The sequence below is a fragment of the Plectropomus leopardus genome, chromosome 15 (assembly GCF_008729295.1).
Source record: "Plectropomus leopardus isolate mb chromosome 15, YSFRI_Pleo_2.0, whole genome shotgun sequence".
Lineage (NCBI taxonomy): Eukaryota > Metazoa > Chordata > Actinopteri > Perciformes > Serranidae > Plectropomus > Plectropomus leopardus.
This window is the reverse complement of record NC_056477.1, coordinates 16,958,691-16,982,923: the sequence shown is the minus strand read 5'-3', so window position 1 is coordinate 16,982,923 and position 24,233 is coordinate 16,958,691. Positions and strand designations below refer to the sequence as shown.

Sequence of the window (24,233 nt, the reverse complement as noted above, 5' to 3'; positions counted from 1 at the left end):
ATTATGAAGGCTGTGAGAGAAGATCTGTGTGTGTGTTTTTGTGTGTGTGTGTGTCACGTTGTTGAGGTCAGGTGCTGTGGCCACACTGCCTAAAAATATCATGTTAAACAGAGAGCCCGAGAGAGCAGTTACCATTCCAGATCTGTATTTCTGCCTTCACGCTTACTGTGAAGGGAGGTCTCTGTTGATACACACGCACACACACACACACACACGCATGCACACACAGGCACACACACATGCACACACAGCTCACACATGTCCACTGAGGAAGAGTTGCGGTGCTGTGCTGCGATCCTGCTCAGGAACGGATTTAAAGCTTTAAACAGTCACAAGAAAGAGGTACGTGCTTTCTTTCTTTTAACAATCAGTCTGCAGAGTAGAAGACATTAAACATGCAATCAGTGTATTTTCTCTTTGAACAGCCTGCACCATGAGCAGATCACACACCTGAGGTGATCATAACCAACTCCTGTTCATCCTGGGACATCACAACACTGTTGTACTACAAACCTTTTTAACTGAGAACGACGTGTGTTTGATATATTAAGTGTTTATTATAAGAAGCAAAATGTGCAGCAGATACTACTTAGGTGTAGTATGAAAGACTGTGGAAGTTATCAGTTTATTAGTTGGTATAAATGAGATGTAAACTTACAGATTTATATAAAAATAAGTTCATAGGGAATCCATTAATAGATCTAGTCTTGAAATTAATTATGTATTTCGAAATAAAAGAAATTAATACATGAATTAAGCAAATCAGTTTAATTTGATTTAACTTGTTATTTGTGGGATTTGTTGATACATTTCACAACAAATTTCTGAAAAAAATAGACTTTTGGCATTCTATATTTTATCAGCTGGTTCCTCTTTGCTTTTAACTTTTATTACCAAAGTGGAATTTCTTGTGTCAAAATTGATTTGGCATTGAATTTAACAATAGCTCTCACTGTCTGTCTCTTGAACTTGTTTTTGGCTACAAAGAAATGACATCTGCTCACAGAGAGCTCGAGTTTCGTCCAACAGGTGAGAAGTGAAGTTTTGTCTCAAGAAAAGCCCGACCTTGACATAGGTGACCATAAAAGTGTTGAATGGAAATGTTTGTGCGACACAAACAAGTAAAAAAAGAAAGAAAAAAAGAAAAAAAGTAGTTTTTGAAATCTTATATTTATTTTATCTTTAATGTTAATTCTGCTATTTTTTATTCTAATGTCACACTCATTTGCAAGTTATGTATCTAAAAACATATCAGTTAATTATTGTGTATAAAGAATTTATTATTTTACAATTTAATTTAAATCAGTGAATAAATGAATCCTCATATATAGTAATCCAGAATTCTTATTAAATATTAAATTTGAGTCAGTGATATGCATTATAAATACTGAATAGCTCCCTATATCCTCCATACATCTGCCATGCAGTTTACTGTATCGGGTTTTGAACAATATTAATTATCATTACTGACTGATCTGCAATTATTTTCTTGATTAATTGCTTGATTGTTTGATCTACAAAATGTATAAAATGATATATTGAGATACTGATAAAGGCTTATGATGATTTCACAAAACTTATGTTGGCTTAAAGTGTCCCATTTCGCCAACTAAACTCCAAGATTTTTTTAATGTCCCAGCAAAACCAAAAAAGCAACACATAGTCACATGTTAGAGTATGGAACCATGTATGGGATTTTTTGTGGCATTATTGCTTAAACTAGTTAATTAGTAATATAAACTGTTACTGATTGATATTTTGTTGTTCGACTAACTAATTATACTGATCATTCCAGTCGTGTTTATCAAGACATCACTGATGTGTGTTAAGATTACAGCTAGACATCTTAAAAGCTGATAACTATGTGCAGACATATTTCCTAAAGTTCAGGGGTGTGTGTGTTTGTGTTTTCTGGGCAGCAGAGGTGAGCATGTCGTCCTGTGTCGCGAAGTCCAGAAGCAGGAACCCGTACACAGCGGTGCAGGTGGACCCAGACAGTGATTACATCACACCGGGGACATTAGACCTGGAGCAGCTGTTTTGGAGCGGCTCTGGAGCTCAGTACGCTCATGTCAACCAGGTCTGGCCTGGTGTCTACATCGGGGACGAGTGAGTAAATGCACACATAGATGGTTTCATGGTTGTAATTACAGCTTCATGCTTAGTCTGTGTGTCACATGGAAACAGGAAAACAGCTCTGGAGCGTCCGGGCCTGAAGGATTTGGGTATTACACATGTCCTCAATGCAGCAGAGGGAAAGTTTAATAATGTGCTGACTGGTGCTGAGTACTACACTGACATGGACATCCAGTACTATGGTGTGGAGGCTGATGACAAACCCACCTTCAACATGTCCCAGTACTTCTGCTCTGCAACCCAGTTCATCCACGAGGCTCTCAGTCAGCCGCAGAGTGAGTCCTGCAGGAAATGAAACCTTTAATTGAGATCATTCTCTGGAGACAAGGCGTGAATGCTTCACTGTGTTTCTAATGAATCCATTTATCTTCATTTTGCTGCAGACAAGGTGCTGGTGCACTGTGTAATGGGTCGGAGCAGATCAGCGACTCTGGTTTTGGCATACCTGATGATGAAACACAGCTTAACTGTGGTGGATGCTGTTGAGCATGTGAAAGAGCGGCGCTGCATCCTGCCCAATCACGGCTTCCTAAAGCAGCTCAGGGCGCTGGACATCACGTTACAAGAGGAGAGGCTGAGACAGAAGAGAGAAACGCAACAGTAGTGCAAAATAGTTAATTAACATCTGTGTTTGTCTGTCTTCATCTCAGGTACAAAAATGTTTGTTTCTTTAATTGTTGTGTCATTAAACTGTGTTTTGTTTTTCACAGTGTGAAGAGTGTGAATACTGTACGTGTACTAACAGGTTTTAACAGAGTAGGCGAAGGTTTTGAGGCGTAGAAGTAAAGTTTTAAAGATTCTGGATCATCTTCCTGCTGTAACATGTCCAGTTGTCAAGATTTGCATTGAGATGCTTATTGGAGATTTATCACAGTAGAAAGTCCTAACATACTGTGCTACAGCCATTCATGGCTGCAATGTCGATGCAGAGACGTTGAGATATGAAGGACCCAGAAATGGTGACCACAGCAGTTAGGTTTTCTTTCGGGGGAGGGGCTTAAAAAGACAGGCGCTAAAACAAAGCGTTTCAGACAGAGGGTGAATACAGGTGTTCCAGCACAGATAGTATGATGTTTTTTTGTTTTTTTTTTTTTTACAGTAAAGCATGTAACCATATTTTAATACAAACCTCAAATAAAAGTATGAACCTTAAAATGAGCCTGATAGGATCTTTAGAAAAACAACCGATGTAAACAAAGTCTTTGAGGATTAAAAGGAAGTCAATGTGACCAAAATGACAGTCAAAGAATCAGATCTGACCCTCGCTCCTCCACAGGTTCAACCTCTCTGCTAAATATGGCCACTTGTGACTCCAAAAATCCCAGAAGGTAACAGCCAAAATGCTGAACCTAAAACAGTTCACAAACCGATTGATAGCGTCATGGTGTCCATTCATTTTAAACACTCTATGAGTAAAACATTCAAATGTTATTATAAACAACTAGAAACAGTCAAATAGAAAAATGAATAAGCAACAAGATCATCATTGTAAGTTTTATTTGTAAATTTTAGGCCTCTCAGTCTAGCACAGAGATGGGCAACTTGAGTGCAATTGAGACTTTCTGAAACCATGAATAGACAATCACTTAAGGCTTTTTTGGTGTATTGAACATGCAAAAACAAACAGCCTATATGACAGAGGGACAATACTCAAAGATAAACAAGTTTCAAAACAACTCTTTTCAGAAAATGTTTTTCTTGTTTAAGAACATTTATATTCAGGATCGTTGAATTCAAGTATTCGGTGTTGCGCACACACAACTGAAGGTTAATACTGACGGTTTGAAATCTTTGGCCCCATGTTACAAGTGTGGCCTCAGCATAAATTTAGCATATGTTATTTGTGTCCACCACTTACTTTATATCTTCCACTTACCATTTGTAGTAGTTGTCGCACAAATATCGACAAAAATATTAAAATCTAGTGGTGAAAATGTAAAATTTCCAGTCCATCTACATTTGATTTAGCAAAGCGGACGGAAGAAAGGTCAGTGTTGATACCCACTGTATTGCTCTGATAGAGAGCATTAAAACATATGATATCTTTGTACCGTATATGCATCTGCTTGCAAGATGATGTGCATCCATTTCCACCCACACAAGCCAACAGTTGCCCATCACTGATCTAGCTTGCAAGTTTCCCTGCAGACAAACGCGGGTTCAAATAACACCTGTAGGTTTCTGCAAACTTTGTCATATTTACAGAGAAAAAAAAGGAAAAAAGGCACTAGATATTCGAAGCACCCGCCCAAAAAACAGTGCGAGGAGAAACACACTTCCACAATGGTGATGTTGACGGTGACTTCTGAATATTATTAGCATGGTAAAGCTGACATTTAACAGTGATCACAGGACTTACTGGGCAGAGGCTTTGACACGTTTAAAAAGTGTGTGCATAAAAGAAAAACATTTGGTTTCATAACTGGCCTGTTAAATTAAAAAATATGAACTCACAATGAGGAATAATTATTCTTAAAAAATCTAAAATAAATCACTCCTGCATGTTTCAATGCAGGATCCAATACCTCCATTGTCCAATATTTCATTAATTAGTCCTCTGTTTGTGCATCATGTGTCCGTCGATTGTAGAACTGACTTCACGTGCTTTGATTCTGTCTCCGAGGGGAAGGAGTAACAGACTCGTGGGATGTCAACACGAGTGCTCGATCTCCCAGAATCTGATGGGCCGCCAGATGTTGGCAGAGTAACAGCCAAAAAAACATTTAGAAAACCAAAACTGTCCATGAAAACAGGACTTTCCATTTAGATCCTTTTTGTAAAGCAAAATGATCACACTGTTATCATGATTACTGGTTATTTTAAATATCTAGGCTGCATGATCCTTTAGCGGCCCCAAGTGGAGATAAGAGGCAGGCACACGTCAGGAGGCACCCAGTTAACAACTTGGAGGAAATTATGTGCACATGAATTAAAAAATAACTTGGACGGATGGCTGATTAAAATAAAACTGTGTCTTAGAGAACTGAGGGTAGCTTTTGTAGAAAACAGAGGAACTATGGGTCGGAGTTGTGTATGGCAGGGTGGTTATGAGGCTGCGGGCTGAAATCACTTGAAATCAGGTTTTTCTGGGAAGGTGCAACCGGCTCTTCTGATGATGACGTTGGCGGCGTAGTGTGCCGCCTTCACGCACTGATCCAGTGGTTTCTCCTGGACAAGCTCGGACAGGAACCCTGCAACAGAGAGCGGGAAAACTTAAACAAAAATCCACAGAAAACACAGGAAAGACAAACAGCAACTCCAAAATGTATCCAATAAAGATTGAGGAAAAACTCACCTCCTACAAAGGCATCACCTGCACCGTTTGTGTCAACAATGTCCTTGGGGTCGATCTTCAGCACAGGAAATGTCTCGACCTTGTCACCTGAACAAACACAAGAAAAAAAATCATATGTCAGCAGCATACCTCTAAGACCCCTGACAAACCAAGCCGCTGCTCTGCTGCGGGTCACTGTGGAGCCATCTGTGAGCATCTGTTTCCACAGTTTTTGCAGCGTGTCTCGCACTGTTTGGCTCTTGTCAGCTATTTTGCCGAATTGGCATAGAGGAAGGCGGAGCTCATCGCTTACAAAAATCACTCTCATTGGTATATCAGCTTTGTGCACGAGAAGAGATACGGTGGAGGGGGAGGAAAATGGTTAAAAGTCAAGAGGGAATGAGACTGAAACAAACATGTTATATTAAGTACGTTAATTTTTTTACCCACTGAGCTCTTGAGCAGAAACAGTTGGTAATAGTTTATAGCTCACAATTTGTCCTTTCAAATTTGGATTGTGCTAACTGGCTAACTAGCATCCTGAATCTGTCCTTTTGGTCGTCCAGTTACCCTTTTTGAATAATGAATAAAGACTACTGCCGGCTGCTGGTATGGAGAGTTTTTTCCTCCTATGCAGGCGCAAACTGTGCATGTCAGTTGGCTATTGATTGTAGTCTTTACAGTGTGTTCAAGTTAAAACCTTTGGCCAAGACGCAGGCGATGTGTCGGCCTACGTCACTGCTATATATTTATTTATTTTTTAATGTCACTTTGGTGTGTCTGGGCAATAAATATGGACAAGAGACTGAGGGAAATAATAGTAACGTGAGCAAAGAAAAAAAACAGAACCAGAGATCTTACTCAGGGCCATGGCAGTGTCATCCTTCCCCTGGGTCAGCACTACAATCCTCTGTCTCTTTTTATTGACTTTGGGCAGAGCCTGGGCTTTCTTGGCAATTTCCTTGATGTCCTTGGTCTACAGACAAAATACACAGCAACACCATCAATTGATAGTGCACAAAATAAAATAAAAATACAGCACTAATGTGTAAATGAGGGTAAATGCTGAAACAGACCGTCAAACCACTCACCTCAAAGTCTTGCTCTTTAGCAAATGCAGCTGCTTCCTGAAAAATGGAACAGAAGAAAGATTCTTAGTTATTATGTAGTAATCATCAACATCTGTTGGAGACAAAGTGCTGCACATGCAGCCTGTATGATGAGCATCTGAAGAATGTGCTTTGAAAGTCTGGCTTACTGTCTCATTGCCGAACAGCACGTCAACGTAGGGCATAACCTGCATGAGGTTGTCCTTGAAGAACTGGCAGATGAAGGGCGCAGAGAGGTTCAGGCAAAACAGCTTGTTATTTTCAGACGCGTGCTTCGCCACTTTCAGGATGGACTCCAAAGAGACAGTCAGGAAGAAACCCTGAAAGCAAACAGTGACACTGGGTCAGCACTGATCTGCTATTTATAACTTGATGGGCTCTAATGAAACACATAAAGAAAGGTCTCGAACAGAGACTGCACTGATATGTCCGCAAATTCCCCTGAGGGTCGTCATCCGGAAGTACAAAAGAGAAGTGACAGTACATGGGTTACCCTGAATATTAGAAGTAAATGGCACAACACATCACATAGTAGTTCGGTAACTATTACTTACAGCAATATAGTAGACGTTAGCTTTTTCCACAAGCTTCCAGTTTTCTTCAAGGTCTAGATGTTTGTCCTTCTTATAACAGTTAGCAGCAGCTAGGTTAGCAACCAGAGACCTAAGAGGAGGACGCACACAAGGAGGAGATGAAGAGTTATAAATAGATAACATTAGAATGGGTCAAGATATTAGAGCTGGCCCTTGAAAGTCAGAGATTCAAATCATCAGTCGACTGATGTTGGTCAATTGGTCATTTTTTTTCTGTGCAGTGTACTTTTGGGAATGTTTTGGTCCCCAGATTTTGCTAAAGAGTGAGTGCTCTTGACTTTTGCTACTCTTTGGTTACAGAGAGCTGCTGACACAAAGGCAGTGAAGCACCAAAGAATAGAGAGGAGAGACCTTCTGCTTAGAAACGGTGAATTTACAGCTCACAGCAACTTAATACGATACAGTCTGACTTTTGTTTGATATATAAAGTTGCGCATTTATGACCCGTTGTTAGTACCTTTAGCTTTTTTGCCACATTATGTGAATGCCTCTAGTATGGAAAACAGAACAAATCATTGATTAATATTGGACAGCCCAATTTGATTTGACTGAAATAATTCCGAGTTGGGTACAGCCCTACGAGATATGCTCATTATCATTATTACTCACCTGTTATCTCCGGTGATACAAGCAGCACACGACCCTGTGGGCTCCTCATCTTGTTCATAGTAGTGTGCGTCGATGTGGGCCTCCTCAGCCTTCTGCTTCAGGATCTCTCCAAACTTGTCTTTGCCAATGCAGCCAAAGAACGTGCCCACGTTATGCGGTTCTTGAATCATCCACTACAGACAGTCACAACAGCTCTAATCAGCATTAAGTCGATAAATCATTGTTGATTTCATTGATGAAAACTTTCACGGAAATTATTCGTCGACCTTTTTTTGCATGATGAAAATAAGACGATGACAAGCTAAAACTAGATCTTAATAACAGAAACTATGAGAAATCTAAGTCTAATTTTCATTGACGAGACGAGAAAAATGAGACAAAAGTGTCAGTGGACTATGAGACATTCAAAATGAGAGGCGACGAGAACAAAGCGACCAACAACAGCCGTGCTTGCAATTGCTTTCTAATGCCTTATTAACAACAGTATGAGATCGGAGCGCCGGCCGGTCGGCTGTACACTCCAGTAAATAGTCAGCACCAGGATATTTCGCTAGACTGCACACACTCATACCAGAGCAGCTGTTGGTGTGAGTTGTGAGCTGTAGTTCGGCAGTAAATAAGCAGCTGTGTGTGTCTGACTGTGGATGATTAAGCTGTTATATGTGTCCATGGAGTTTGTTAGTTGCAGTGGAGGCTGTTAGCATTCAACTCCTTTTGTTGGCCAGTGAACCACAACAGAGCGAGCAGCCGCCAGCCGCTGTCCTCTCCTCACATTTGTTTCCCGCACAACTCCATTTAGATGCAGACAGTCTAGAGAAGGTTTAAAGTTTGTGCTGTTTGACAGGCAGGTAGGAGGCTCAGTCATCTGTGAGAGTAGCTCTGTTGTATATAAACAGTCTGAACTTTTCTGTGACAGCCAAGAGTTTCCTTTTAATCAGCGACTCTGTGAGAGAACATGAGACTAATTTAGAGAAAAATAATTCTGCTTCTTAATGGTAAGTCAGAGTTTACAGTGAACCCGGGTGCAAATCGCAATCGTCTCAAATTAGTTGTTTGTGATGTCAAAGTGTTTGAGTCCATAAATAATATTTCAAATGATGATCAGTCAGTGATGCTTGTAAAATTCTTTAAACTCGTGAAAAACTCTGCTGGAGAAATGCACGTTTGCAACCTGTCAACTTGATTATCATTTCTGGGACGTGTTTAAGCCTGACTCAATAAGTTTATATCTTGACTAAAAGTTGACTAAAATGTAATGAATTTCGTCAACTAAAACTAGACTAAAACTATAAAGGATAAAAATGACTAAAATGCAATAGCATTTTCATCTCAAGACTAAGTATTAATCTAAAATAGCTGCCAAAATTAACGCTGCCATTAACTCTCCTCACTGTTGCCAACATTTCCAGCAAGAATTCACAGAGTGTTGATGTGGTGACAGAACAGTCTGTGTGAACACGACTGACCTGAGCAATCTTTATAGAGTTCTGTGTGGCTCCTCCAGCGTGGTACTCAACTTTGAACTTCTTCACGAGCTCCTCAAATCTGCACACAGAGACAAACTTGTTATTCACGTGATTCATATTTACAAAACGTAAATTCAGTGTTGTGCATAAAGTTTGTTTGCCAGTATTTTTCTTTGTGGTGCTGACTAAGTCCTGGGCAAACTGAAAATCTTCAAACCTCACAACACATAAAGTATCAATTATGGCTGAGTACGAAAACATAAACCATTTTTAGTAACAGATCTTTTATTTGCCATGTCATTCAGTCTAAATTAAGTAGTCAGGCATCAACTTCCACGCAGATATTTGTTTGTGTGGTTTTTGTGAGTGTAAGCCGCAGTGTGCACAAATATGTTGTTGGAAAGTTTAACAGGCCGACTGCTGTTAAAGGTCCTGAGACTGAGCCAGAGGCTGCAGAGGGGGAGACATCTGGGAGACAGAGAGAAAAGTGGAATGGGGGTGACTCTCTATAGTGTTATCTCACTTTTCTTTTTACAACAGACTAGCAGTTTTGCCTGAGGGACGAAATAAAAAAGACTGGAGTGGTACAACAGGATCAAGATTCACAGGTCATATACATAACAAATAACCAGTGGCTTCCTCGTTACTCCGCCATCCGCCCACTGAACTCCTGATAACACAGCTGACTCTGAAGTTGGGTTTCATGGATACAGATGTTCCCTGACATAAATGACCCTACATTCATGTGGTGTTGGAATAATTGGCAAAATGAGATGCCCAGTTGACGTCACATATGCAGAGACATGGCGGACAAGACTAAATGTTCTGTTCATGCTTAATAAACCTTATACTGATTCACATATTGCATGTAATTTTTTGCGCACACATGTAATTTGTAATATGGCATTAGGCTATAACCGTTAGTTGCTAGTGATCTCGATAAAAAGTTATTTATTAGCATTAATCCTGACAACCCCCCCTGTTAGGTAAATCAAGATTTTAGTAGTTCTAGGGGATGTATTGGTGTAACAAGTCTGGAACAAAATCATTTTGTAAAGTTTGTTTTTTCATACATTTATTTATTTGTGGTGGCCCGCCATGATCGAAACACCTTCTGCCATGTGTTGATTTTCTATTTTTGGAGCTGGACCATTTATTAGGATTATATATATATATATATATATGTTGTGTTGATTGCACTGGGTCTAAAAGTTTGCATTGCCGTGCTTCTTCAGCAGCTGCTCTTCTCATCCATTAATCTAAACTAATCAGCTCTGATCAGATTGACAGATCAATTATCCATTCAAACTCCACAAACTGCTGCTGAGGAAATAAACTCCTGAAGAGTTCCGCCTTTTGTGGGTTCACGGACCCACAAAAACATCCAAATTTGGAGGGGACACAGAATGATACAAAGAACACAAGCAAAAAAACTAACAGACCAAAAAAAAGGAAAATCAACATGTTTTTTTAAATGCTCCAAACAATAAAACACAAAACATCTTCCTTGGGGTATCCATGTTGTTCCCACATCACAAATTTAAGCTTGTGAACACAATAAAGTCAGAGGAAATACTTCCCAACTTGTAAATTGGGACCATCCAAGGAGCACACGAACGCAGCAAAAATGTATGTACTAATATAGATGCAACTGTCTGTCGAATAATAGTTGGTTATATTTTTTTTAATTGAAATATCTAGCTGTGTCAAATATCACTGATTCGCCAAGAAACTTTACACAAACTGTATAAAAACATTTAGTGCAGATGTGTATATCAATAATAACAACACGCATGATTGCTAATGTAAAAAAATATTATTAGTGAACTATCTATCATAAATATAACTGTGGAGAGTCAAAATGAATCAGGGTTAACCCCCCCCCCCCAACACACACACACACACAGAGTCACACACAACCCCCTTATCGCCTGCAGTTAAATGTTTGCTTTCTGGCTCTCATCTCAGAGAAACTGGGAGGTGAAGAGTCCTGCTTTGCTATTGGCTCTGTGCTGGATCTGCTGCTCCGCTATTGGTCTTATATAAAGATACTGAGGTCAATCGTGGTGTTTTCTGGTGTACGCCTGTTTTGACTGGCCCTCTCCAGAGCAGAGAGGAGCAAACTCAGTATGAATCCAGACGTATTCGTTTCCGCTCTCTGTGCAGACTAAAAACCTCAACCTATACTGAGCAAGAAGTGTTGCAACATCAGAGAAACTCACAGCGCTTTGTGTTTGTCTTCTGCCAGGATCTGGTCATTAGGTTTCAGGGTGTACCTGCAAATAATTGAAGGAGAAAAAAAAAAGAGGCATTAGTTACTGCTATCCAAGCTGTACCATTTTAAAAAAATCTGTTTTATTTCTTACACAATCTCCAGAAATGTGCATAGAAACACACACTAAGCATCTGGATTATGTTTATGAGCAAAAGCACGGCAGACATAATGGCGGTGCTGCCAATGGGTGGTTCCCTCTATGGAAATTGTGATTATTGAAATCATTAAGTCACAAACAGAAGCTTTAAGAAAGCTGGATGTTGGTCAGTTAAGTGAAACAGAGTCTAGTTTCCTCGAAACTTGAAGGTAAATTGGGGATTAAGACGCAGCTTTAGTCCACCTTTATTCTATGTGACTGAATTAGAAATGTGCTTGGCTGGTTTAGCTCTAATCCTGGAGTTTACGCAAGGGGGTTTTGAGAGTGGACTCTGAGCTGGAGCCCAAAGAAGCCCTTTGCCCTGGTCAGCGCAGTGTGACAGAACTCAGACAGAGCAGAAAACGCTGCTCTGACTGCGCCAACAGCTCCAACTATTTCAAAAAATACCCAGTACATAAACACACAAATAAGTAACCATGTCAATAAGTAAACAAGATCGTAAGCTAATAAGTAAATAGGGATGTTAGTTAATAAGCAAATAAAAAAGCAAATAAATCGGAAAGAAAGTAAATAAGTAATTACAGAAGGTAGTTAAGAAGCAAATAAAGAAAGTAAGTATATAAGTAAGTAAATCTGTGTTCTGCCTTTCTTGTATACTCCTCATCTTGTTTCTCCATTGATCAAATTACATCTGTTGGTCGCCTGGCACTGGACTGACCTCACTGACACTGAGTGTCTATATATCACTTGATGTGATTGTGACATGCTTCATAGAAATTTAACAGCTGCAATATGATGGGCTCAGCCTCCCCATCTTTTTAAAATCCAGAGTTGATTCAACATTTGAATAAAAAATAATCATTTTTTTGTCAGGACTACAACCACTTATGGCAGCATTTTTATTTAGGTGACAAAAAATGTATTACATTGCTTTAACTTACTTGTCCAAGAAGTCTTTGTCCACGACAGCAGAGATGTCCAGCAAAGGGTTTCCCATCCCAAAGAGTGCATTGGGGCTGAAATATGGAGACAAAACGTCAAAACAAAAACTGTACATATCCCGGCTTTAACAAGAGAGTATTGACAAGTATTACTATAGTACTAGTATTTTTAAAATTTTAAAATTCACTCAGCTGTCAGGGTTCCTACAACTTGTGGAGGGTTAGATTTTAGACTTTTTTTGCAATTCAGAATGGTTTTTAAGCCCAATTTTAATATAACCAGAATTAATGAAAAAAACTGAACCCACATCAATTACTTAGGGTTAAAAACAATTTTGCCCAAGTGTATTTGTAACACAAAACACAAGTTTGTTGGCAGGTTTTCTTCAAGATTTTGTGTTTCTCACTTTGCATATGGGATTCCACTGCCTTGATTCCAGCTATGCTGAGTTTTAATTGTTTTTTTATTTTTTTGAATGAATTAAATGTTTGTATGAAATATATACATTACCTTGTTTCAATCATACCAAAAAAATCTGGGTTAAATATTCAGTTTTCATTGAATGTACACTTTCCTTTTTTATTAAGGTTTCCAATGCAACATAAAAAAATTCAGTACTTCCAATGTATTAAGAGTTTTCAGAGATTTATTTTAAAAACCCACCGGTTTCGGCCTTATTTATAGATCAATGAATCCATTGTTTTAAAAGACCTTTTAAAATCTGCATTCAATACTTCTATTATCTTTGAAATCATTTATAGCTTGTTTGATTCACTAAAAGACCAGACCGCCATCCTTTTCACTGAGTGTGCTAAGGCAAATTTTATTTGCGTACACAGCTGTGTGTGGTAGTTTTTTATTCTAGTGTTGATCTCTAATATGCAAAATCCATGGTTTTGTTTCCCTGTGACTTCAATCACATGACTTAAACCCTTCCACTTTCTCAGACAGCAAAGCAGAAATGGCACATGCTCAAGAAACAAAGTTTTAAAACATGCATGACTCATCAACAAAAATTACAAAAGAATGTACATGTGATGGTGTGGAGGTGAGGACCCAGTCAGCCCGTATACACCATGTTATGACACTCACAACAGACAACATCAGGACAGCTGTAGGCTGCGTGTGTCTGTGTTTGTACAGTCTGTTCTGTCCTGAGGCAAACAACTGACCACATGGCTTAAATATCATTGCAAATCATAGTCTTGTGATGGCAGAACACATCTTTTTAAAACAGCACAGCATAATTCCCTTTGTGTTAACACAAAACAGTCCTACTGGAACTCATCTTACACATCAGTAACCAATTAGCCAGTGGTGCCTGCAGCTTCTGTGTCTCTTTAAACGAATAATGAATGATCTATGTGCAATACTGCAAAAGCACCAAGCGATTGTGGTAGCATGGTAACATGTACTCAGATCTGTCTTTGTGCATTTTTCTGTTTCGAATGCGAGTCCTTGATGTCACCACAATCTTGTCAGTGTTTTTCGCAGGGAAAACCCCAGATGGAGCAAGTCACAGTCCCTGACATATGCCACCTCCACATGAACATATGCTAGGGAGATTTTTCTATCAAGCCATCCCTTTTTACCCTTGCCTGAAGAGCAGATTTGCAGCAAAAATTATCAACATAGAAGGGGTATTTAAGCAGATGAGTTTCTTTGACTGGAAAACAGAAAAGGCATCATCTACCCAGCAGACGCCACACCCTTACTATCATTTCCTACAGCCCATACATCTGCCAATATGTAGTCAGATGATTACTAGGCTTGTGCAGCCAATTAAACCACAACCCATCCCTGCCTTTAGATGAATTATCAATATGTCAACGTGGTCTTACCTTGCAGAAGACATGCTGTCTCTATGTGTGTTTACCAGCTAGATACTGAAAGACTTGTTGAGCAATCCAAAACCGGCTCGGAAAGAGCTTAGCATTCAAAAACTTAACAATTTCAGCTCAGTGTGCGGTCAGATCGATTTTCCCCTGCAACCACACCTCCTCATCCTCTGAACTGACTGATTGGAGGCATCTGGGGGAGGTAGGTCCACAAAAGCCCCTCTCTGTCCAGCGATTGGCTCGTCTCGGCGACTCTAACCTCAATCCACTCACTCTGTTGAAGCTAAATTACATCGTGAGAAGCATGCTGATGGAAGTGGCTCCTCAGACACCACGACATGAGCTGCACAAGCGTGATGCACAATACTAGAGCTAAATTTATTGGAGGGAAAAGGCATCAAAACATTAAATATCCACGGCCATGTGACGACTTCACAATGCTGGATAAAAGAATCAAACATGGCTTATTTGCCACTATGTGACGGCTTCACAATGCATTGTTTTGGGAGCTGGTACAGGGTGTCTCAGGCAAGCTTTCTCTGCAGCGATCATTGCTAAAAACAAGCAGCGGAGCAATTCTTGGCTCTAAATGAACGGAGCGTCCAGATCGGTCCAAGCATTTCTTTTTTAAACACACGGGGGCATGTGGTGGTCACGTTGATCTCAGATTAGACATTGGCACACTTGCTAGGGTTAACAGACACTACAAGACAACAGCAAATGGCCCTGTGCTAACGTTAATACCGAGCTAAACGTTAGCTGTTTGAAGATAACTACATCAAAGGACTTTGCGCCGCTTCTTATCAACGACCGACCTCTTCTCCACACCACGGTGCTTCATACAGACACTTAATATTCTTTAAACAATCCCAAATGTTAAGCCTCAGCCACATTTCATGCACACATACATAATATATTAAGGGTTATATTGCAAGCTGAAGACTTGCGCAAACAGTCGCAGGAGGGTCGCGTGTCCTCGCGCCTCAAAGAGGCAGTTTGTTAGCTTTTTATTAATTTATTTATTTCCCAACTTTCGGTCACCTTAGTTTGGCAGGGGTCTTTTTGGTTGGAGACTCTGTCTTCTCATCCTCTGAAAGTTTTTGTTTCTTTGCTTTTGGTTCCTCTGAAGCCATGGCTGAGCGGGCACGTTGCATTCACCTTTACACCGGTCAGAAAACGCGCTCGCGCTGCTAACTGTGATCTGGGCATTGGGGACCCTCAGTGCTGCCTCGCAGGCAGCCGAAGCCTGCCTCAGGCCTCCAGGCTGTGTGACGCCTTAACTGAAATCCACCAATCAAAAGCGTCACGTTTTAGGTTTAAGCAAACTCATGACACTTTTTATATGAAGACTTTAAAGCTGCATTAATCATTATTTTCGCATGGACAGTAGGTAAAAAAAAAAGTAGGTGAAAGTCTGGTAAAAGTAAGGTTTATTTTTTTCCAACTTTATTTAGCCTAATGCAAAAAAAAGAAAAAAGATCAGTATCAGGTAATAATGTTAAAGTTTTATTGTTGTTTATGTAAGATCTTTATCACATCACATTTACATATTTCCATGTTATAGCAAGAAACTTTCATGTAACGACACAAACCTTTTATTGTTATAATACATTATTTGTTGTTGTAACGTGAAAAAAAATATTTTTGCAATAAAAACATTTCAGGTTAAAACAGTACGAGTGATTACGTTATATTGTGAAATGTTATAAATGGTTATACATTATTTTCGTTATAGGGGTAGCTAAGCTGGCTCAGTGTAGGGACTGCTAAAACTGCCAAGGAAATAAAATTGTGGTAGGCCGTTTTTATGTATTTATAGTTTTTATTGAAAATGTACAGAATAAAATAACAACAACAGTATAGTAAACTACTGTAAACATCTTGTAACACAAATTGAAAATAGATCTCAAGGAAGTGCTTTTAGCTGTAAGTTGTTAATGGAAATGTAATGGAAAAATAGTAATAAAGAATAATAATCACATTAAGTTAAACAAGGATAATACACAACAGAAAAATATAAATGTATATCAGTTATCTGATACAGAGGGAAATGTTTTAGGATATCATACATTTTTTGCTCAAATTTGTAGTAAGTATTATTATCATTAATTAGACGCCTACGGCCTGCACACCTGAAAGGCGTTACTCAGGGCAAGAAAACCCCAATATTCGCATACAGATAGTGGTGTTAGCTGCCTGCAAACCCTGCCTGATTAAAAAGTCCCAAAATTTGCTCTGAAAATATCGATCAGGTTAACACTAGAGTAGCTCTGTATTTAAACTAGCCGGAAGTTATTCCAGTGCATTGTTTATCGTTTTGGGGCTTTGTTTTGTTGAATTGTGAGTAAACACTCGTGACTAGGTTGTGTTTACGTGTGCATAGATCTGCAGGCGGCTCTGCAGTGACTCAGTCTGCCATACTGGCACCGAGTATCTCTGGCACAGTCACCCGGAGTTAGAAGGTAAAACTTTCAAACAATCTGTCAAAGTTTTTTTTTTTATATATACATGATGCTTTATATCAAGCTGTCACTTCACTGTTACTCTGAAGTTTATTTTGTTTTTTAACAACAGAAACAGATGCTAAAAATGTCCGAAGTTGCCATCTCTGTTTGCTAGCCAGCCGGTTTAGTTACCTGTGATTGAAGTTATTTTGACAGTGAGACAGTTGGTAAATGTTGACACCAAGTGACACTGCTTTACATCTACATGTACACTGATCCGATTTGGGCGCAATCAAATATTTGATCGGGAGTTTTAAGTTTTATCTGGCACTCAATAACACAGAGCACTACTAACAACAGCCGCCTCATTGTTGCAGCTGAGATGATCCACAGTCTGTTCTTGATCAGTCACTCGGGAGACATCTTCCTGGAGAAACACTGGAAGAGTGTCATCAGCCGGAGTGTGTGTGATTACTTTTTCGAGGCGAAGGAGAAAGCGGTGGAGCCGGAGGATGTGCCCCCTGTGCTGCAGACTCCACACCACTATCTCATTAACATATACAGAGGAAAGCTCTTCTTCCTCTCTGTCATCCAGACTGAAGTCCCTCCTCTGTTTGTCATCGAGTTTCTCCACAGAGTGGCAGACACATTTCAGGTGTGATTCAACTCTGAGTTCATTTTGAATGATAGATATCAAAAGTCACACATCATCCTGTTGTAACTTGATGTTTCGCAATGGTGGACGTAGGCTGTCTGAGGGGCAGGGGTGACAAAAATAGAGAGGGGAACCACTGCACACAAAGTTTTCTAGGATGTAGGACAGCTGACATGGCACTGCATCATGTTTTCTCATTTTTTTTAGAAGGGCTTGACCAATGTTTTTTTGGGGCCAATACATATACTCAACATTATCATCACTTCAGTATCATATACAGCAAGTTCCCTGCAACTCTTTTTAAAATAAAATTCAATTAAAAAAAGAATATATAAAAAAAGCTCTGAAGTTTTACACAGTAAAAGTTCCTCCCATGCTGACACTTTCTTTGCACACTTTTTTATTAAGGTATCCTTTGACTGGAGAAGTCTAAATACTACTTGTTAATGGATTATTTCGGTTGTACCCAGCCCTACCACTGATAGTTAAATTCTACACTAATCAGTTACTTTTTAAATGATATTAACTAGTAATATGTCATTTATTACATTTTAAAGTAACTTGCTCAACACTGGTAGTACAACAGTAAAGTATGTGGATTTCTTCTTCTACTCAGTAAAGAAACAATATACTATAAATGTGTAGATTACACACACTGTAAACAATTAGTATGTAGTATGGAATTAGATAAGATTAACTTTATTAACCCCAAAGGAAATTCAATTGCAACTCATGTAAGATCTTAATGGAGAAAAAGGTCCTTTTTTAAAGAAAACAGAAATCCACTAAAATTTTCTACAACAATTTTCATCAGTCTTGTGTGTGCATTAGTGTAACGTGTATTCTTGTCGACAGGACTACTTTGGAGAGTGCTCAGAGGGTGTAATCAAGGACAATGTGGTGACAGTGTACGAGCTGTTGGAGGAGATGCTGGACAACGGCTTCCCACTAGCAACAGAGTCCAATGTCCTCAAAGAGATGATCAGGCCTCCCACCATCCTGCGATCAGTTGTCAATACGCTCACAGGTAAACAGAGGTCATGCTGACTCTCTTTTTAAAGGTCAGTCTAAACTGTCCTGCCCTCTGTCTACTTAAAACCAGATGGCATTGAGTATAAAATGTTTATGTTTTTGCATTTTCTGTCTGTGTTTTCCAGGAGGTAGTAATGTCGGAGACACATTACCAACAGGTCAACTGTCCAATATCCCCTGGAGGCGAGCTGGTGTTAAATACACCAATAATGAGGCGTATTTTGATGTGATAGAGGAAATAGATGCCATTGTGGACAAATCCGGTAAAAACAAACACTTGAGTGATCGCTACAGATGCAGTTAAAAGAGTTTACTGTTTCCTTGAAGATTACATTAATACATGTGGTTATTTTTTGCATCTCTTTTTAAATGTCTCTTGTTTAGGTTCAACAGTATTTGCAGAGATCCAGGGTGTGATAGAAGCGTGCGTGAGGCTCAGCGGGATGCCTGATCTGACTCTGTCCTTCATGGTGGGTTAATTTACTCTCAGTTCTTTGTTTCCGTGTTTTTGTGGTCTGATCGTACGAGTGTAAAATTCACTTGTTGTCGTTTTTGACGACAGAATCCTCGCCTCCTTGACGACGTGAGTTTCCACCCGTGTGTGCGGTTTAAGCGCTGGGAATCGGAGCGCGCCCTCTCTTTCATTCCACCAGATGGAAACTTCACACTCATGACCTATCATGTCAGCTCTCAAAAGTAAGTACAGGCATCTGTATGTTTTATTTATGATTTTAAAAAGTATGTGTATATATATGATCAACATTTTCTAGCAACAATAAAATCTTTGTAGTATGGAGTGGACTGAAATTCTGGTTTAATTCCCAAATTAAGGACTCACAATCCATTCTTGTTACCGTGTTTACTTGTAAACACAAACTGGTTGCTGTCCGCCTGCTGAACATAACTGTTTATTGTCATCGTGGTCAATTCTGTCTCTGTCCTTCCTCAGCCTCGTGGCCATTCCAGTGTACGTGAAGCAGAGCATCACTTTCTTTGAGACGGGACCTTGTGGTCGCCTGGATATCACCATCGGACCCAAACAGACCATGGGGAAGACAGTGGAGGGCTTGGTAGTCACAATCCACATGCCTAAAGTTGTGCTCAGTGTTAACCTCACAACCACACAGGGAAACTACACCTACGACCTCGCTACCAAGGTAACCAACTGTTTACAAAGCCGTCCTAAGCAGTGATATAGTCAGTCTGTGCTAAATAATAATGCCTTCCACTGTTGAATGTGGACATTTTATTCAGTCAGTGTCGATCATACTGCTTAGTTTTTCTCGATCTCGTCAATGCTTCACTTCAAAGGTGCTCACATCTTAGCGGCCTGCCTGATAAGTGCTTGAAGGGGGGTTGTATAAGCCACTTATCCATAGTCAATTAATTACATACAGTAGATATCAGTCAACATGTTTCCAGTTTGGAGAAGAAGGTAAATGTACCACCACTGACACTAAGCAATGAAATGCTGTAGAGGGAGCAGCAAAACGTATTTTATACACCTAAAATAAATCAAGAACAGTTTTAATGTGTGCGGTATTTAAAATATTTTTACTGCTTTACCTTGTTATAGGACAACACTTTCCACCAGGGAACCAAAGCCATTATCTCTGCTCTCTTCAGAGTCACCAGACTCCATTGACAAAAACAGTCACTTTTGCCTTGCAGAGCACAGGAGCTGCTGGTCTTCTGCTGCCTCAATGAGTTACTCAGTTTGTGTTATTGTGTGACCTTGACATTCAAAAGGGTTTATTCAGACTCATCAAAATCATACGTTAACATAAACAAACTAATCCATTGAGGCAGCGGTAGACCAGCAGCTCCCTTGTTCAAGTAGCTAAAATTACTGTTTTTGTCAGTCTGATGACTTTGAAGATAGCACAAAAATTGGCTCCAGTTCCTCATCGAAAAGAGATGCAAGGTAAAGCAGTGAAAATATTCTAAATATACTGCACACCTAAACACACCTTTTTGCATAGTTTTATTTTACTTTTTATTTTACGGGCCTGGACCCCTGTCTATTTCCTCACTTCTAAAAAAATCAGAATTTTTCCTTTAAAACTACCCATTCAAGGCAGGATATTTCTTTTTTTAGGACATAGTTAGAGACTACTTTTTTTGTAGCTCTACAATGCAGCAGCTGATCTGAACTGGTGGAGAACATAAACTCAAACAGTGATTTGTTTTATTGTCCTTACTCAGATCATGTCTGTTTTGACAGGTGTTGGTCTGGGACATTGGGAAACTGAACCCGCAGAAGCTTCCTAACTTGCGGGGCAGTCTGAGTCTGCAGGCAGGAGCCCCCAAACCTGAAGATAACCCCCCACTCAATATTGACCTTAAGATTCAACAGGTGGCCATATCAGGTAAACCTCACCGCATGACCTCCTAATGTTTTAACTGGGCCAAGTTTAAAGTCCATTTTCAGTTATTGCTCACGGTGTTTTTCCCCCTCTGTACAGGTCTTAAGGTGAGCCGTCTTGACATGTATGGAGAGAAGTACAAGCCGTTCAAAGGGGTCAAGTATGTGACGAAAGCAGGAAAATTCCAAGTGCGGACCTGAGTAATAACCGTCAGAGGTCGACAATCCGATGTGCCAAATAGACGTCGAGGTTATCAGCGCTCCAAAATGTCTTACATTTCCTCTGGCTTATTGTCATTAATGAACAGTTATTTATTATGTGTTTAGCATTACATGTGACTGGATGGTTTTTGTGGCCTGTAAAGGGAAGCCTTAATAATCAATGTGACCTTGTTGAAGTGCTGTTAGTTTCTAGCCAGTTTAAATGTTGCGTTATATGAACCATTCCTCTTTCTTTTGTACTATTTCTCAATACTTTTTTTTTCTTTTAACACTTTCTGAGTGTTGCCTAAGGGGAATATTTGAAAAGGGACACTCACAGCTCACCGCCTTGCTCCTCACTACTAAAACAAACCTGTACAATCCTATTTGCATGTTGCCTTTAAGAAAGCAGCCATGCCTTTTGAAAACCTTTTTACACAATATAAGGTAGCAGCAAGTTTTATACTTCTATATGTTTATTTTTGAAGAATCTAATGTGTCTACTTTTTGAGTAGCTGCAGTGCGTCTTGAGGCACTGTCTGTAGAGCAGGTATTTTTGCACGCATTCACTCTTTAATGTGGCCTTGTAAGGTTAAAGTGCTTTGTATAGCACACTACAGCACACACTGCATGTTTGGAGGTCTGAGGGAATTTTGTTTATATCAAAGGTACATCATTTAACTAAGGGATAACAACTATCTGCAGGGCCTAGACATGAACCAGTGATTCAAGCAGTCTGTCTGGAACAGTTGTGTAAAAAGCACTCAAATCTAGAAAATCCTCACACAATCTTGAACTTCTTTACTCAGCACAAGATTTGCACAATCAATTACCAACGTGGAAAATACTACTTAAAGCTCTTGTATGAAGTTGAATCTGTATTTCAGAGTATAAGATGTCTCATAAAAGCTTTAAAATGACATGTTCATGTGTGTTCTTTTAGGCTTGCTTTGGTTGATGAACAACATTACCATTATCCTCAGTTTTTCTTTGCATTAATCAGCAAATGCTAGGATGCTAACACTAAACTTAAATGAGAAACACGGTAGACATCAACTTCAGCATGCTAGCATTTAGTTTGAAAAAATAAGACAACGCACTCACTCGCAATTAAACTTTTTGAGACTTAAGTGGAGATCAATGCAGTCAAAATCAGGACACCACTCCGATTATAGCTTTTTTTTTATTGCCACATGAACATTTGGGGCCAGATGCCCTTCTTCAGTATGCACATACAGCAATAACACAAAGAAAACCCACAGATAGAGTTAATTTTAAATCCACAGATGAAAACACCGACAGTACACTCCAGCAGGGGGAGCCAACATTTTAAACGGCAGAATCACGGCAATATGTATTTACAACAATATGTAAATAAAAAATAAATATGAAAATAGTTTAATAAGTATTTAAAGAAAATAATTACAACAAAAACAATAACCATAATAACAAAATAAATAAAAACACATCTAAAGTGCATCCCAGCAGGGTGCACTTAAAGTGTTTTCACTTATAAAACTTATAATTAACTCCACCTGTGGGTTTTCTTTGTATTGTGCCTTATGCTGAAGAAGAACAACGTCTGTGTGGCAATAATAAAAAGAAAAATGCTATAATCGGAGTGGTGTTGATTTCAGCATTTATTTTGAGACATGGCTGATCTTTAGTAAGGCCTTAGAGACCCACAGCAGTTTTTTTTTTGTTTTTTTTTTTTGCTATTTATCAGTCTAGAATAGCTTATTTTTGGTGAGAGTTGCTAAGTGTTGGCCATAGAGATGTCTGTATAATTTCCAGTATAATGGAACTAGTTGGCACTGGGCTTGTAATGCTCTTGGAAGTGATAGCTGTTGCCTAGCAACATAAAACCTTTTTTCTGTAAACTAACTAGCTACTCTGTGATAGCTAGGTCTACATGGTATACAGAGGGCAGCTGCTTAGTATCATGTACAATTATCTGTGTTTTTCCAGTCAAGACAGACTGTTAATTGTGTGTCTCTCTTGAGTTGCTGAGGTGAGCAGGAGGAATCCTTACCTGCTCATAACTGCAGTCTCTGGGCCCTGTTGACAGTGAAGGGAGAGGACAGGTCAACCTCTGTCAACATGTCCATGCCGAGTTTAAAACGGTCCTCCTGTCCTTGCCACATTGTGCACAGTCTTCAAGCACCGTGCAGGGGTTAGCCAGCTAGCTAAACTGAGGCAGCTAAGTTAAAAACAACAGCACGGCTGACAGCTCCACACATCCACCCAAAGCTCTCAACGCGGCTCATTAAACTCTGCTGTCACCATTGTAACCCAGCGTCCTGGGTTCGCCCAACCGAATAACTATTAAAGCAATAAACAGGATGGTGGACGGTGAGACAGCCCTTTAATTTTCAATTACCAAAACTCCCACACCTGCGTGAACCCCGACAGAGTGGAAGTTCTCCCCACAACTTTTTCCTCCTGCCTTACGGAAACTCCAGAGGGACATACAGTAGGCCTCCAACATAGTCTGTTACTATGGATACACAATGTACTGTAAGTAATACAGGAAGAGTTAAAACTCCCAGTGCTCCCAGCTATAGATAAGCAATGACTGTGTTAGCCATACTTGTGGCCTTCTGCCCTGTAAACAAATACAAGTAGGCGTAAAAACTGTGGATTTTTCTGAATGAAAAGCACTAACATTTACATTTAAGTGATTTTGATGAATCGCTTTTATATTCTTTGATTTATATCCATTTCAGTACTAATAATGAAAATCACTGATACAAACAAAGAGCAATGTCTGCAAATCAAAATAAGATACTGCAATTGGCAGTGAGTCTTTTTTTTTTTTGCAAGATTTGCAAGACAGTAGATGCAATATAAAACAATAAAAAAAGCAAAGAACAAACATGCAACACCAGGGGTTAATATATTCTCATTGCTCTATTTTCAGTTTGTTTTTTAAATTAACCCCTGGCGTTGTATGTTTGTATGGTTTTTCGTTCTTTGGTTTTTGCTTCTGTTGCATCTGCAAATCAAGTTTAATAACAACAACAAAAAAGTCCTCATATGATATCAAACAAAATATGTACAACTGACTTGCATAATATATTGTGCATATTTATGATGGAGCCTACTGCAAGCAGACTCACTGCCAGTTGCAGTGTCTTATTTTGACTCAATGATTTTCATTCAAGTACTTAAATGAATATAATTAATCAATTAAATTG

At 39.4% G+C, this 24,233-nt stretch overlaps 3 protein-coding genes across 4 annotated transcripts; 2 read left to right on the top strand and 1 right to left on the bottom strand.

The window, feature by feature from the left end:
* Nucleotides 1–105: 105 nt before the first annotated feature.
* On the top strand, nucleotides 106–2,743 carry LOC121954933 (dual specificity phosphatase 29). The gene is made up of 4 exons (XM_042502680.1): nucleotides 106–342; nucleotides 1,923–2,109; nucleotides 2,188–2,411; nucleotides 2,520–2,743. Exons 2-4 carry the CDS (start codon nucleotides 1,931–1,933, stop codon nucleotides 2,738–2,740), a joined length of 624 nt encoding a protein of 207 aa, XP_042358614.1. The 5' UTR covers nucleotides 106–342; nucleotides 1,923–1,930; the 3' UTR covers nucleotides 2,741–2,743.
* Nucleotides 2,744–3,616: 873 nt separating this feature from the next.
* adka (adenosine kinase a) lies at nucleotides 3,617–15,535 on the bottom strand. 2 transcript variants are annotated; one of them, XM_042502691.1, is made up of 11 exons: nucleotides 15,381–15,535; nucleotides 12,501–12,575; nucleotides 11,410–11,463; nucleotides 9,188–9,266; nucleotides 7,722–7,894; nucleotides 7,074–7,182; nucleotides 6,669–6,839; nucleotides 6,502–6,537; nucleotides 6,272–6,386; nucleotides 5,432–5,518; nucleotides 3,617–5,327 (listed from the first exon to the last, which is right to left on the bottom strand). In XM_042502691.1, exons 1-11 carry the CDS (start codon nucleotides 15,491–15,493, stop codon nucleotides 5,203–5,205), a joined length of 1,137 nt encoding a protein of 378 aa, XP_042358625.1. In that variant the 5' UTR covers nucleotides 15,494–15,535; the 3' UTR covers nucleotides 3,617–5,202. The 2 variants fall into 2 exon arrangements, with proteins under 2 accessions (XP_042358625.1, XP_042358626.1); XM_042502692.1 differs by lacking the exon at nucleotides 15,381–15,535 and adding an exon at nucleotides 14,343–14,446.
* A 1,187-nt stretch (nucleotides 15,536–16,722) lies between these two features.
* ap3m1 (adaptor related protein complex 3 subunit mu 1) lies at nucleotides 16,723–21,956 on the top strand. The gene is made up of 9 exons (XM_042501995.1): nucleotides 16,723–16,801; nucleotides 17,161–17,438; nucleotides 18,294–18,465; nucleotides 18,596–18,733; nucleotides 18,855–18,940; nucleotides 19,033–19,166; nucleotides 19,420–19,627; nucleotides 20,695–20,839; nucleotides 20,936–21,956. Exons 2-9 carry the CDS (start codon nucleotides 17,166–17,168, stop codon nucleotides 21,034–21,036), a joined length of 1,257 nt encoding a protein of 418 aa, XP_042357929.1. The 5' UTR covers nucleotides 16,723–16,801; nucleotides 17,161–17,165; the 3' UTR covers nucleotides 21,037–21,956.
* The last annotated feature ends 2,277 nt before the right edge of the window (nucleotides 21,957–24,233 follow it).

Excerpts from the sequence above, each read along its gene's own strand:
- LOC121954933 (XM_042502680.1), top strand. The coding sequence starts at position 1,931 with ATGTCGTCCTGTGTCGCGAAGTCCAGAAGCAGGAACCCGTACACAGCG. Across the intron at positions 2,110-2,187 it reads GGTGTCTACATCGGGGACGA|GAAAACAGCTCTGGAGCGTC; the intron begins GTGAGTAAATGC and ends ACATGGAAACAG. Across the intron at positions 2,412-2,519 it reads GGCTCTCAGTCAGCCGCAGA|ACAAGGTGCTGGTGCACTGT; the intron begins GTGAGTCCTGCA and ends ATTTTGCTGCAG.
- adka (XM_042502691.1), bottom strand. The coding sequence starts at position 15,493 with ATGCAACGTGCCCGCTCAGCCATGGCTTCAGAGGAACCAAAAGCAAAG. Across the intron at positions 12,576-15,380 it reads AAGACCCCTGCCAAACTAAG|CCCCAATGCACTCTTTGGGA; the intron begins GTGACCGAAAGT and ends TCCATATTTCAG. Across the intron at positions 7,183-7,721 it reads TGTATCACCGGAGATAACAG|GTCTCTGGTTGCTAACCTAG; the intron begins GTGAGTAATAAT and ends TCCTCCTCTTAG.
- ap3m1 (XM_042501995.1), top strand. The coding sequence starts at position 17,166 with ATGATCCACAGTCTGTTCTTGATCAGTCACTCGGGAGACATCTTCCTG. Across the intron at positions 18,466-18,595 it reads AGTTGTCAATACGCTCACAG|GAGGTAGTAATGTCGGAGAC; the intron begins GTAAACAGAGGT and ends TGTGTTTTCCAG. Across the intron at positions 20,840-20,935 it reads TCAACAGGTGGCCATATCAG|GTCTTAAGGTGAGCCGTCTT; the intron begins GTAAACCTCACC and ends CCCTCTGTACAG.